The sequence below is a fragment of the Uloborus diversus genome, chromosome 3 (assembly GCF_026930045.1).
Source record: "Uloborus diversus isolate 005 chromosome 3, Udiv.v.3.1, whole genome shotgun sequence".
Taxonomy (NCBI): domain Eukaryota; kingdom Metazoa; phylum Arthropoda; class Arachnida; order Araneae; family Uloboridae; genus Uloborus; species Uloborus diversus.
Window position 1 is genome coordinate 153,000,071 of NC_072733.1, and position 12,283 is coordinate 153,012,353.

The 12,283-nt window shown below is 30.6% G+C and overlaps 1 protein-coding gene across 1 annotated transcript in view; it reads left to right on the forward strand.

The window, feature by feature from the left end:
- The first annotated feature begins 516 nt into the window (after positions 1–516).
- LOC129218999 (uncharacterized) overlaps positions 517–12,283 on the forward strand; it is a 153,948-nt gene continuing 142,181 nt past the window's right edge. Inside the window, exons 1-2 of the mRNA XM_054853318.1 lie at positions 517–1,056; positions 8,777–9,467. Of these exons, the coding sequence (XP_054709293.1) occupies positions 517–1,056; positions 8,777–9,467 (1,231 nt within the window). The remainder of the gene's footprint in view (positions 1,057–8,776; positions 9,468–12,283) is intronic.

The following is a 12,283-nucleotide window of genomic DNA, read 5'->3' on the forward strand; positions in this document are numbered from 1 at the left end:
GCTCCTTCACATCGTGAAAATGATCAGCCTTACTGACCCACTGACGCACTTCTCGAAGACCTCCTGGCCTTCATACGATTCCTAATATCAAAGAGCGTCATTTTAGAACCAAAACATTGTTGTCGTCCCTTCTGGATAACGAGGAGACCGACACTGGTCCCATTTGTTTTTAACACGCTTTTTTTTTACAAACGCGGCATTCAAAGCTTTGCACGTCTTGCGCGAAGGTGTTTGAAATTTCTACCAAGTTGGTTTTTGGATCTTTTTAAAGTCTTTGAAACGGTCATTTTGATTTCTCTCACTTTCAACATAATTCTGAACCACAAAAAGTGATTATCAACGGTTTTAACCGGAATTTCCTCGTGAGTTTAGATTTGATTAAGTGTGTCTCAATCGTATTACAGGATTGAAGATTAACTATCAGTACCAAAAACTACATGTGCTATTTAAGCCTTGGACTATATCTTTAAAACTTTGCTGCCTACAAAACTTATGCTTCGAGTTGATAGACCAGCTATGTTCACCACGTGGACATACAAGCATGCTGGACATTCTGTCGTTGAAAGAGGTAATCGAATTCGTCCAGAAAGACATAATCGGAAGAATATTCAGAAAATGACTTGGCGCTCTAATGATTGGGTGAAAGGATTTCGAGAAGAAGTTGAAAGTCGCGTGGAAAGCATGACCATTGCAGATGTCAGTCCTGGAGTTGCAATTAGAAGAGTTCTTTTGCTCTATGAGAATCAACAATATCGTGAGGCAGCAAATTTTATCAATCGCCTTAATTACAGTACATTTAAAGTAATACTTGGTGAGCTACCAGTGGAGTTATTCGTAGATAACATTCCACATACTCTAGCCATTTTAGAAGCATTGTATGCCAGAGTGTTTTTGGCAGATGGTCTGGAAATTTCTTTGAAACTTTTGAGACCAGACAGTGTGGTTATGCAGATGGTCAAAGTTTTCGCATTGCAGCAAGAAGATTCCTCCCCAGTGAATAGTTTTACCTTAGATCCTAAGCATCCTGTTGTAGCATCATGCAAGAAATTACTAAAAGTAAGTTTTTTTTTATTAAGTACGAAAGTTGTGAGTTTTAGCATGTATTTAAAATGTTTCTTATTTTATTTTATATGAAAATTTAGTATACACTCATATATATTTTAATTTTTATCATTGCAAAAAGTAAGCTTAGAAATAGCAAGAAATTCTTTTTGGTCTTAGCTTAGGAGTCATAACAACAGAAATTTAAAGGGAAGTTGAAATTCTAAAAGTTTTCTGTTAGAAATTTGTACAAAAAAGACGTAATACGTTACAAAATATAAAAGAACTATAGATGCTGCCTTTCAAATTATATTCTGGCGAAATTGAATTGTATCTTAATCGCAAAATGAAAATTCATATATCGGTTCATGATACAACTAGATATATTTCCGTCTCAAAAATAAAATATATTCTGCTACTGTTTCTTGAATACTTAAAAAGAGAAAAATAGCTCCGATCGAAATAAAAATTTATGAAAATTCATGCTTATGACCCACTTTAAGTAATCACAGTCTCTTCGGAATATTTCACCGACTTTCGCTGCTCTGTATGTTTTTAAATTTGTATTTAAGTGGTATTTCGGTCTCTATTTTTGAAAATGTTTCGACCTTACGTTTCAGAAGCTTTTTCCGACTTACTTTACAAAGCTAGTATTGTAATAGATATTTAAAACTGGAACAAATAATTAAAATAGATATTAGTTTTCGAACAAGCACCTATTTTTACTTTGGGCAAAAATTAATTAAAATTTAACTTGAGTTTTGTCTTGAAGACGCTGGCAATAATTTGTGACAAAAAGAATTTTCTAAAGTTTTGAAGCAATTTTACGAATAATTAACGACACTTTTGTTTCAAACATCAAGTGTAGATTTCTGCCACATGGCAAATTCAATATAATTGCGTAATGCTTAATTCATGTTTGTTTTACACAACTTTTAACAAAAAAATTGGTGAATCAAGCAGAGCACTAACTTTCAATTATTTCTTTCATTTAACTTTCAAGAAAACATTCATATCAAATTTCAAAAGATAAAAAGTAAGTCAAAAATATTAAGAAGGAAGGAACACATCAATCATCAGCTAGTTAAACATTATAGTAGTTCATACAGATTTTTGCAAACTAAACAATTTAAAATTATGAACTAAACTGCTGATAAAAAAAAAACATTGAAACTTTATAAATAAAATCTATCTCTTAACATCAAAATATAAAAACCAAGCTTCAAAACTATTTTATAATTGCTTGTATTCATTTTTTATCTGGTGTTATCAACTTTCGTCTGTCAAAATTCTTTTTGCAAAATATACTTCATGGAAAAGGATTTCACTGATTAAAATAACCTCATAAATTGTTTTTCTGGTGAAAATTTAGTGTTTGTAAAGTTACGTTTTAGCCAAAGATTTCTTTGAAATTCGGTCGGAAGAAAAAGAAAGTAAGAAAAGGGGCAAGGTAGAATTTTTTATGATTACATCTTTCCCCGAGAAAGAAAGACAGGACCTGAAGAAAATTAAATAACTGTTTGGGAGGAATGGATGAATTCTCGAAATCGAAACCCTATTAGTGAAGAAATTAAGCATATTAGCCAACCGTAGAAGACGAATAGAAACTTAAAGATGCTGTTTAGCTAAAGAGAATTCGTAAAATTTGTAGTACCAGAGGCCAATGAGAAATAAAATTAAATATTGAGTATCAGTTAATTTTACATGAAAGGGGAATTTATTTTCCCCGAAAACCAGACCGGCGTTTCGGCGCAAAATCACCTCTCGTATTATTGAGCAAATAAAGAGCAAATAAGAAGCTAAAGCACCGTTTATAGATAAGATTGGATAAAAGAGTAGTAGAAAAGAAAGGTAGCAGGCACCGGCGGCCAACATCTTAATGAGAAAAATTCAAGTAGGATGTTTTAGCAGTAAAAGGATTTTTTTTTTACTATAGCAAAATGTTTCAGTGTAAAGTGCAGCTTTCTAAACCCTAAATATATTAAGGCTAAATCCTTTATTAATGTTTTCTTCCTGCCATTAATGATTTATCAAACTTCTTCAAATTTTTTTTGCCTAAGGGCCCTACTATTTCTTCCAGTAAATGTGTAGGCCGGAGACCTAGCTAGCTCATTATAATATTACCTTCATTATTCAAATTATTTACATATTTCACGTAATATTTTTTTTTTTTTTTGGAATAAATTTCATACAATTTCATGAGCGTTTTATAGCCCAAAGCTTTCTAAATCTTCCCAATTTCTAAAAATACCAGAATTTCAATTTGTTTATTTTTTATCAACTTTTTCCGAAACCGGAAGTTTGATCCAGCAGTGGCTGCTCCAGAATCTGCAAATTTCAATAGTGGCCATCTGAAATTCTCTCATCTGAAGTATTTACATTACTTATTTTCAATTCAAATAGCTGATGAATAAAATTGATTCAATATGATAGTTACATTTAATTACCAACAAAAAATCGCATCATTATTGTTCATTACTTTCTACAAAGTACAAAATTAAACTTGCCACTACTGAAGCACTGACCACTACCAGTGCCTTACCTTAGTTGATTAATTTCGGAAAAATTTTCATTCATATTAGTTTTTCAAAATGTTGATAGCCCGAAATGTTTAAAAGATTACAACTTTAAGCATGTAAATTTAGACTTTATCTTGTTTCCTATATTTCGCAATACCAAGATCATTCACTTAAACTGAAAGAAAAACCAAATAAGTTCATTGCTTGCATTTATGCTGTAATTGAGAATTAAAAAGTTTAATAGCCAATCGTAGATTTTAAATGAAACGATTTAGTTAAATACAATGTAAAAATATTGTTGATACTAAGCTCTAAGAATAAAATTAATAATAATGATCAAACTCGATGATCAAACCAATGCTTTCTTCTATGTCTGCTATGGTGAAGTAGCGTGTTTTACTACTTGAATGTGGTGTTTCTAGATTGCGAATTAACATGGAGTTAATAAGAAACCCCAATCAAGACGCAAAACACGTTACTTTACCATAGCAGACATGAAAGAACGCATCGGTTGGCCCCAAGATGGCGGACGTGTCGCTACTTAAACTGCGATTCAGGGCTTTATAGAAACCGAAAGAGGGAGAAAATATCTTCTGTAGTTGTTGTAATACGTTTTTTCTCCCTGTTGCCTCACAAAAACAGTTAAAATGCGCTTTTAGAGTTCGAAATTTAGGAAGCTATAATATAAATTTATGATGCGTATTCAATCCATTCGCACAAAAGAGACAATTTTTTTGCATATGTTTGCACTTGATTCTCGCAGTTTTAAACTTTGCCTTTTAATTATGATGCATTGGATTATTAGGAAACATTAGGTATCATAATTTTTAGTATCAACTTTTTAAAAAGTTTTCTTGAATGAAAAAATAATGATTTGTACGTGTTGCAGGTGTGGCCGTACAGCCACCCTCACAATATGTACAATGTGGAGAGGGGGGAGTGTATATGCATTTAGTGATGGTTTACATATTCTGACTCCTTATAAAACGACTCTGATATTGTTAATAGTTTGCCCGAATGTAAAGTACTTTTAGCAAAATTAGATTTTAATAGTAACGAGGAAGGTCTACATGCTATTCATTTCCTCGCACAATATCATTTTGCAAGAAAAGTTGCTGCAGCAGTAATATTGTGAATGGCTATTACTTTCTCAATATATTTAGATGCATGTTTATTTTAATCAATAAAATTCATATTATACATAAATGGGCAATAAAAAATAAAAGCGAAGCAATTAAAATAAAAACAATTTAAATCGCAAGCATTATTTCGTTACCGAAAATTTAATGCAAAAGTAAAAGAGCGAAAATTATGATCTCGTCATAATAAGACGTATTAAATATCAAAAAAAAAAGCGATAGTTTTTCAAAAATTTATAAACTTTGACACAAGTCTCTCGATTACCAGTATGTTTACGTATGCTGTTGATATTTTTGGAATTAAAATATAACACAAATGCATATTATATGTAACTTCCAATGTATTTCATAGAGAGAAAATAACATGTATAACCAAAGTATGTGAATATACATTTTGAGTTTTGAATATAAGTAAGCATATTCCTATACAGTTATGAACTTCATAGGAATACATGGGAGGAATTTAGGTCATTAAAAATAAAGTAAATTTTAAACACGGCATAATCACAAAAACTAAACTTGACATAATTTAAATAATGTGCATATTATATGCAAGAAAACTATTACTTTGAAGATTTATTTACTGCTATACACAATATTTAACAGGAAAAATAGAAATTAAATACCAAAGCGCCCAAAAATCTAAGCAACGAGCTTTACGCATTGAAACACCGAGTTTCAGCAATTGTTGAAAATCTTTCTTTTCAACTCAAAACAAGTTTATTTTTTGATAATATACATTTACAGCTCTAAATCTTTTATAATACAATCCACGAGATGGCCAAAGCGATCCCAAACATAATAAAAGCAAGCTGTAAAAGAACGAAGTAAAATTTCCAACTTCCATTTATTTGATTGTTTGTCGTATATGCGTCACTTTGTCTTCATTTTTTTGTTGTCTTTCTCAAGCATTTAGAACTTGCTAGTAAACTGGAAGGAAATTAGTTCATGAGCTTTATTGTCGTAGTAGAACTTTACTGGTTTCATTTTCAGTGTTATCAACGTCAAATTTTCTTTCGACTCAATAGTGAAACAAACTAAACTGATAGAGTTCGATGCTACTTCAAAGCTGACTATGCTTGAAATTTATTTTCGAAACACTAAGACAAAACCTCAAAATGCTTAATAATTCTGTGCTATAGCGGAAATTGAAATTGTAATTTAAAACATAATTTAACTTTTGCTATAAAGTAGCAGGCTTTTTGTTTTTTCTCTGTTTAGGAAATATTTTCTTTTGAAATATCACTATCAAAACTACCTCCTCAAATATTGTGCAATGTTTTATAAATTCGTTATTCGAAACTTAATCTTTGTACTGTAAAATTTTTTTGCTTCTCGTGTATCAGTACTAACACACTATTAACTTTCCATTGAGCTAGAAATAGCTCAAGATTTCACTAAAATTCCTACTATGATTCTTGAAACTTTGTTTCTTGTTACTTGAAAGTAACGTTTTGGAGCTTGAATATATCAGGTAGTTTTTTTTCTTTTTTTTTTTTTTTTTTTTTTTTTTGTGCTTTAGATTGTTTAAAATTTTTGGCAGCTTTGCGGGGGAATTTTTTAAGGTCTTAACATAACATAGGGTCTTTCTTAACATAATATTCAAGTTAAAAGCAACACACTTTTTGTTTATGCATCCCTTTACAATTGTAGTGAGCAGAGCAGCAATTTTTATCGCTTGACAATATTATCATTTGTTTGATTTAAAACGCAGTTTTAATAACAGTGGTTAAAACAAATGAATTGAATTCGTTAGCGATACATTTATTTCTAAAACATTACCGGTGATCTTTTGTTATACAGTAGCCTATACAGTAGTTAACAACATTTCGTTAATGAACAGGAAAAAGTAAGATTAGCAAAAGATTCAAACGCAAAAGAACTATGCCTCTTAACGGAAGGGTTCAATTGTTCATATATGTTAGTAGAAGAATTCTCACACTTTTTAGATTGCCCCCCGCTCAGAATTCAGAGACTAGGAGTAAATGGAAACGTTGATTTCCTTCTCGGTAAAGTCTGTATAGGCAAATAACCATGTTATATATAACCAGTGTAGACGTTGGAAAATTTCTACATCAACTAATTTAATTTGCAGCCCATAAGTTGCATGCTATCCACTGAATGAAATCTGAAGTCATTTAGAAAGACAAATCATGCACAAAATTATTTTATACGCTAGGTTTATGTAAATAATACACAAAAGTATAATTTAAATTAAAAAATAATCTTTCGAAAAAATCGAAAGACTAACAAGTTAAGTTGTTTACATTTATCCCAAAGTACAAGGTGTGCGGGTTAAAAAGAAACACTTATATTGAACATCAAAATAGCAGAGGATCTGGACTTCTTAGCTAAATGCTTTTAGTAACCTTCCAGATGACAAATAAAACTAGTTGAAACGAATTTCATAACGTTTGTTGATCTGCTGGAGAAAAAAAATGTAAGACTACATAACTTTGGTAAAGAATATTTTTGCAGTACCCCATTTTCAAACAAAACCCTCAAAATGCCTTCTCTATGTTGCAAAGTTTCCCTCAGCAATAGTTTAGTTTCAAAAATCACCACAACTGTGGTGATGCAATTTGTTTCAATTTATTCTGCGTTTCTATTAACACCAACTGAAATTAAATATTGTTTTTTTACTTCTTTGTTTTAATAGACTTATTTATAATCTCTACGTTCATGAAATTCCAAATTTGAACAATGTAATAAAATGGACCAGAGTGGATGACTTTTTGAAAAAAATGTATGATAGTAATGCGTATTTTAGTGCAGAAAAAAATCCCTTTTTTTAAAGTTAAAATAGTCAAATCTAAAACATTTTTTTACTCAAGAATATGCTAAGAACGTACTCGGTTGATTCAAAATAATGTGTATTTTTTTGAATCAAAAATTCTACACAAATTTTTTTCACAAACACAAATTTACTGCACTTTTACTGAAGAAACGTACTTAAATTCACATTTCATTAGATCTCTAAAGCTCTAACACTCCCGGTTTTCGTCAGCTTAAACAATAATAATAATCTGCATAGTAAATATTTTATGGTATGATAGTAGAAGACTTGAAAGGTCCCCCCCCCCTTTTTTTTTGAATAGTTTGTGCTCACTAAATTACTTTTTCTTTTGAATTTATTTTGAACATAATAAAAAGTAAATGATTAAAACACTAAAACGTTAACTTGTGTTGGTCAACCAGTTAAGATTGATCATTACGTTACAAAAGCGTTATTTTCCAACTCTTTTAATTTCATTTCATGCTGAAGTCATAATGTTTACATATTTCCTAAAAATTCAAATTAAAACATGTTACTTATTGTAAGCACTTTTCGACAAACAAAAAGTTTCATTCATTTCCATGCAAAATTAAATAAGTCACTATCTCTTTCCGAAATAAATACAATGATGCTACATTTTTCCTCCGAGACAAAAAATGACAGCTTATGAATTTCAGAAACATACCTTTGGTTGAATTCATTAAGATAGTGCATAAGCATTAGCTTCATTAAACTAAAAGCACTGACGCTCATTACAGGATAAAACTTATTTTATTCAAAATAATGATTATTTTCCGTTTGCCTCATTATCTAATGTTGTGTACTGAATTTTGTGAAAAGTTTGAAATAGCAGAAATTAAAACGCTGTGAAGCAAAAATTCATTATTTTACAAGCTTCATGTTAATGAATTACTAAATAAATTGCAAATATGAACTAAAAATAAAATAATTGAAACGAATAATTTATTCCTAAAATATCACATTTTCAGTTTGTTATGAGTAAAGCGCTTGAAAACAAAGTATAGGGATTAAAAAAAATATTTTTTAATGCTTGCAAAAGAAGCGAATACTTTTATTCTTATTTTTACAAATTACAAAGGATTTTCAATTTTTAGACAAGACAGAATTGGTATACTGAAGAAAATATTTAGAGTAGAGTTGATGTAATAATGATTTAGAAAGTAAAGCAACTCATGTTTTTAGTTTTTACTTTTGTCAAAGTACTTTAAAGTTCCTACGCTCATTTAACTCATATTATAAATGAGTAAAATTATGCTAAGATTTGAATTTTAATTTTTTAGGTAATAGTTCTTTCGGAACCAAGAATGAAGAAACTTATTACCACCAGAAAAAGGGCTCTAGACAAATCCATCAAAGGTCTTGGACAGCATGGTATGGTTGGGACATCAGAAAACACGTTGATGAATTTACATGAAGCCTTAAAATTGGAATTTGAAAGAGTTATTCACAGATACAAAAGTGCAGTGCAAAAGTTGGATGAACTAAGTCTGGCCCCTAAGCAGCCAATAACAAGATCCATTTCCCATGGGCCTGCTCCAATCAAAGCAAGCCATCAGCGGCAGTTAAGCCTTAGACAAGAAGAAATTCAGGAGAGACTTATCAAAAACAAGACTCTTCTGAATGTTATCGAGCCTACATTGAACAATCAGTCGATGAATACTCTGTTAAGCATACTACAAAAGCGAATCGAAACCGACAAGGATGCTATGTTCCAGTTCACGCAGCTTCGCAAAGAGGTGAAAGACATGAGTCCGAATGCAATTGTTGCTTCAGTTCTTATGAGATTCTCCCAAGGTTGTCAGAACGTTTTAGAACTTATCAAAGACTTCAGTGATGATGATAACGATGACAGCAGTACAGATCTTTCTGGGTACCACAGCGACTCCGACTCAGCTATTGCTCTTAGCGGATCTTCACCAACAGGTTCAACCACAAACCGAACGTACAAGTACAATTTGCTTTATCGATCAGGTAAGATTTTTGAAGCATATATTAAGCAATGCACCTAAAAATAATTAACCAATTTTACTTATTTCTTCTATTAGTTTTATTATATCAGTATCAAGTATATGTTAATGAAATATGTGTGACTGCTGTTAACGTGTCAAATGATATCAATATATTTTAGCTATACAAATAACTTTTAACATTTGCCATATAAGTTACCACAACAACTTATTTAACTGCTGTTCAGCGTTAAAAAACAGAAAATGCAGTTTTAGGTAAGTTGTATTAACGTTTATAATCTAGTAAAGTTAGTTTGACTCCTATTAATTGATGTAGGTAAGTTCTTTATACTTTATTATATGTAGATAATGGTAAAACTTAAAAGTAGGTAAGTGTTCAGATTTGTAGCATTAATATGATGATGATTTATGACATTCTATTTATTTCTACTATGTTTGTTATCATTTTGACAATAATAAATATTATGTCTTATGATTCATGTAGTTAATATAAAGTATTTAATAATGTTGTTTATTTTTATGCTCCTATACTGAAATGAGCAGTATTGAGCGTAGGAAATATTTTTCCAGTTGAAATTCATGATGCTGAATCAAAAGCTTTCAATTTGCTCATATCTGTGTGAATATGCTCATCCGATAGTGAATATGCTTGGTACAAACTATGCTTTTTACTAAAACAGCGCTTTTAACTTTACCCTTTAATTCTATTCACTTCTTCAAAACATACGATACGGATAAGAGAATTTGCGATTGATAGATGAAAAAAAAAGATAAGCATAAATGAACACATTTATGATTGGATGATCACTGATTATCAACATATAAATAGTGTTCAGGGATCAACATTTAACCCCTGATAAAACTTAAATAAAAAATATAGTATCTTACACCAAAAATGTCTTTGCTTTTCATTTTAATCTACAGCGCATAAGACTTATTAATCAGAGAATTTCAAAAGTCCCTCGTGAAATGAAAGTTGCTCACATTTTACACCTCGTTTTATACGAATGCTTGGATACAAGGTCAGGAACACTAACTCCTTTGTTTCTATTATAAGCGGATCTGACTATAATGTTAAAAACTTTTACAATATTTCTTCATCTTTCTCTGAATATTTCTCCTCTTCCGCCATCCGTAATTAATTTCTTGCGTGCCTTTTAGAAAATTAAAGAAATAATACAGACGAAGCATAAAAAGGAGGAATACTTTGACGAGACTCAGTGTTCCCGAAAAATAAAGTAAGAAAAATTACTTAAACAAGATCTTCACGCAACATCTGATCTTACAATGTCCCAGCACATCTAATAAAATCTGAATTTAATATTTAATCCCATTTGTTGCCAAAGAAGGGAAGCAACTTCTGGGTAAATGTACTTTTAGAAAATGTAACTGCGAGCAAACAGGAAGAAGAAAAGAGAAAACTGACTTCCTTTTGAACTGAAAACGAAAGTTGACCATCAAAATTGAATATATATAAATTATGCAATTCGTTTGAATTTTGTTTGAGAGGTGTATTAAAACGGAACATTTGCTCTTTTTTTTTTTTTTTTTTCTTTTTCGTTCTTTCGACTCGATTGATTCTGAAATTTTGTTTTTCAAGCGAGCAAAGTAAGTTTTGATTCATCCGTGATCTGATTTGTTTCTTAAACTTTGTAACATATTAAAGGACAACAGCGGAAAATATGTAAAACTGATTTTGCATACCCTCGATTTTTCATTTTTCTGGCTTTTCGTTTATCCATCACTTTCTTATTTTTTCCCCTCGAGTATTTTTAAAAATATCAAAAAAAGAAGGGATGGGATTCAAGCTCTTGAAGTGCATAGAGAACATTATTTTTTTGTTTGTACACCCAAATCTGTTTTTATGCGGTCTTTTTTTTATGCGATATTTTTTTTTTTTTTTTTTTTTTGTGCGAATTTTTTTTTGCGCGGTATATTAAAATTTCAATCAGATTGGGATTCAATTGATGAAATTATTTTTAAAACGAGTGCGAAATAGTACATTTCCCAAGGGACGACATAGAAACCTCAATGGGAAGTCACTGTTACCTCCCAAAAATTTTCTTATTCGGGAAATTTTGTCCAACTACTCGGCAAAAATTATCACTTGGTTTATTTTGATTTCGTTTAAATATTACAATTTTGTAAGTTTTAGGGTTATTTTCTACGTGAGACTTTTTTTATGCGGTCCTTATCCACCGCATGAAAAAAAAATTTAACTGTGTTGCGAAAACAACTTTTTAAAGCTACTCGTGAAGCTTCGCGCAATTTTTTATGCGGTTTTTTTTTAATGCGGTCCCTATCCCGCACAAGAAGAGGTTTGGGTGTAATTAATTTGATTTCTCTTAAAAATAAGTAAAAATTTATAAGTTAATCTTCATACGTTTATCAGAAACGAAAGCCTTTAGGGATATCATGTTTAACCTTACCCTAAATTAAATAGACGCCTTTATTAACAAAAAAAAGTTAAAAGGTTATCTTGTAGAACTTGTTTCGAAAGTTGAAAGCTTGAAACCTGTTTTCTTCAACTGAAAATAGAATACGGATTATATACTTCTATGAGTATTAAAATTTGCATGCAATACGATCTTTGGCTGTTTAGTTAGTCATGAAAAATATTAGTCATAGCTAGAACAGTCAATCTGACTAACATATACTAAAACAGGATACACATGTAATTAAATTTCTGAAAAGATTCTGCTTTTGCTGCTTCCAAAACTATGAATGAAAGCGTAAATAAATCAAATTATAACAGAAGATTGAAAACTTAAATTTTATAAGAGTCTACATAAAGTCAACTATAATTTTTTAAAGAAATAT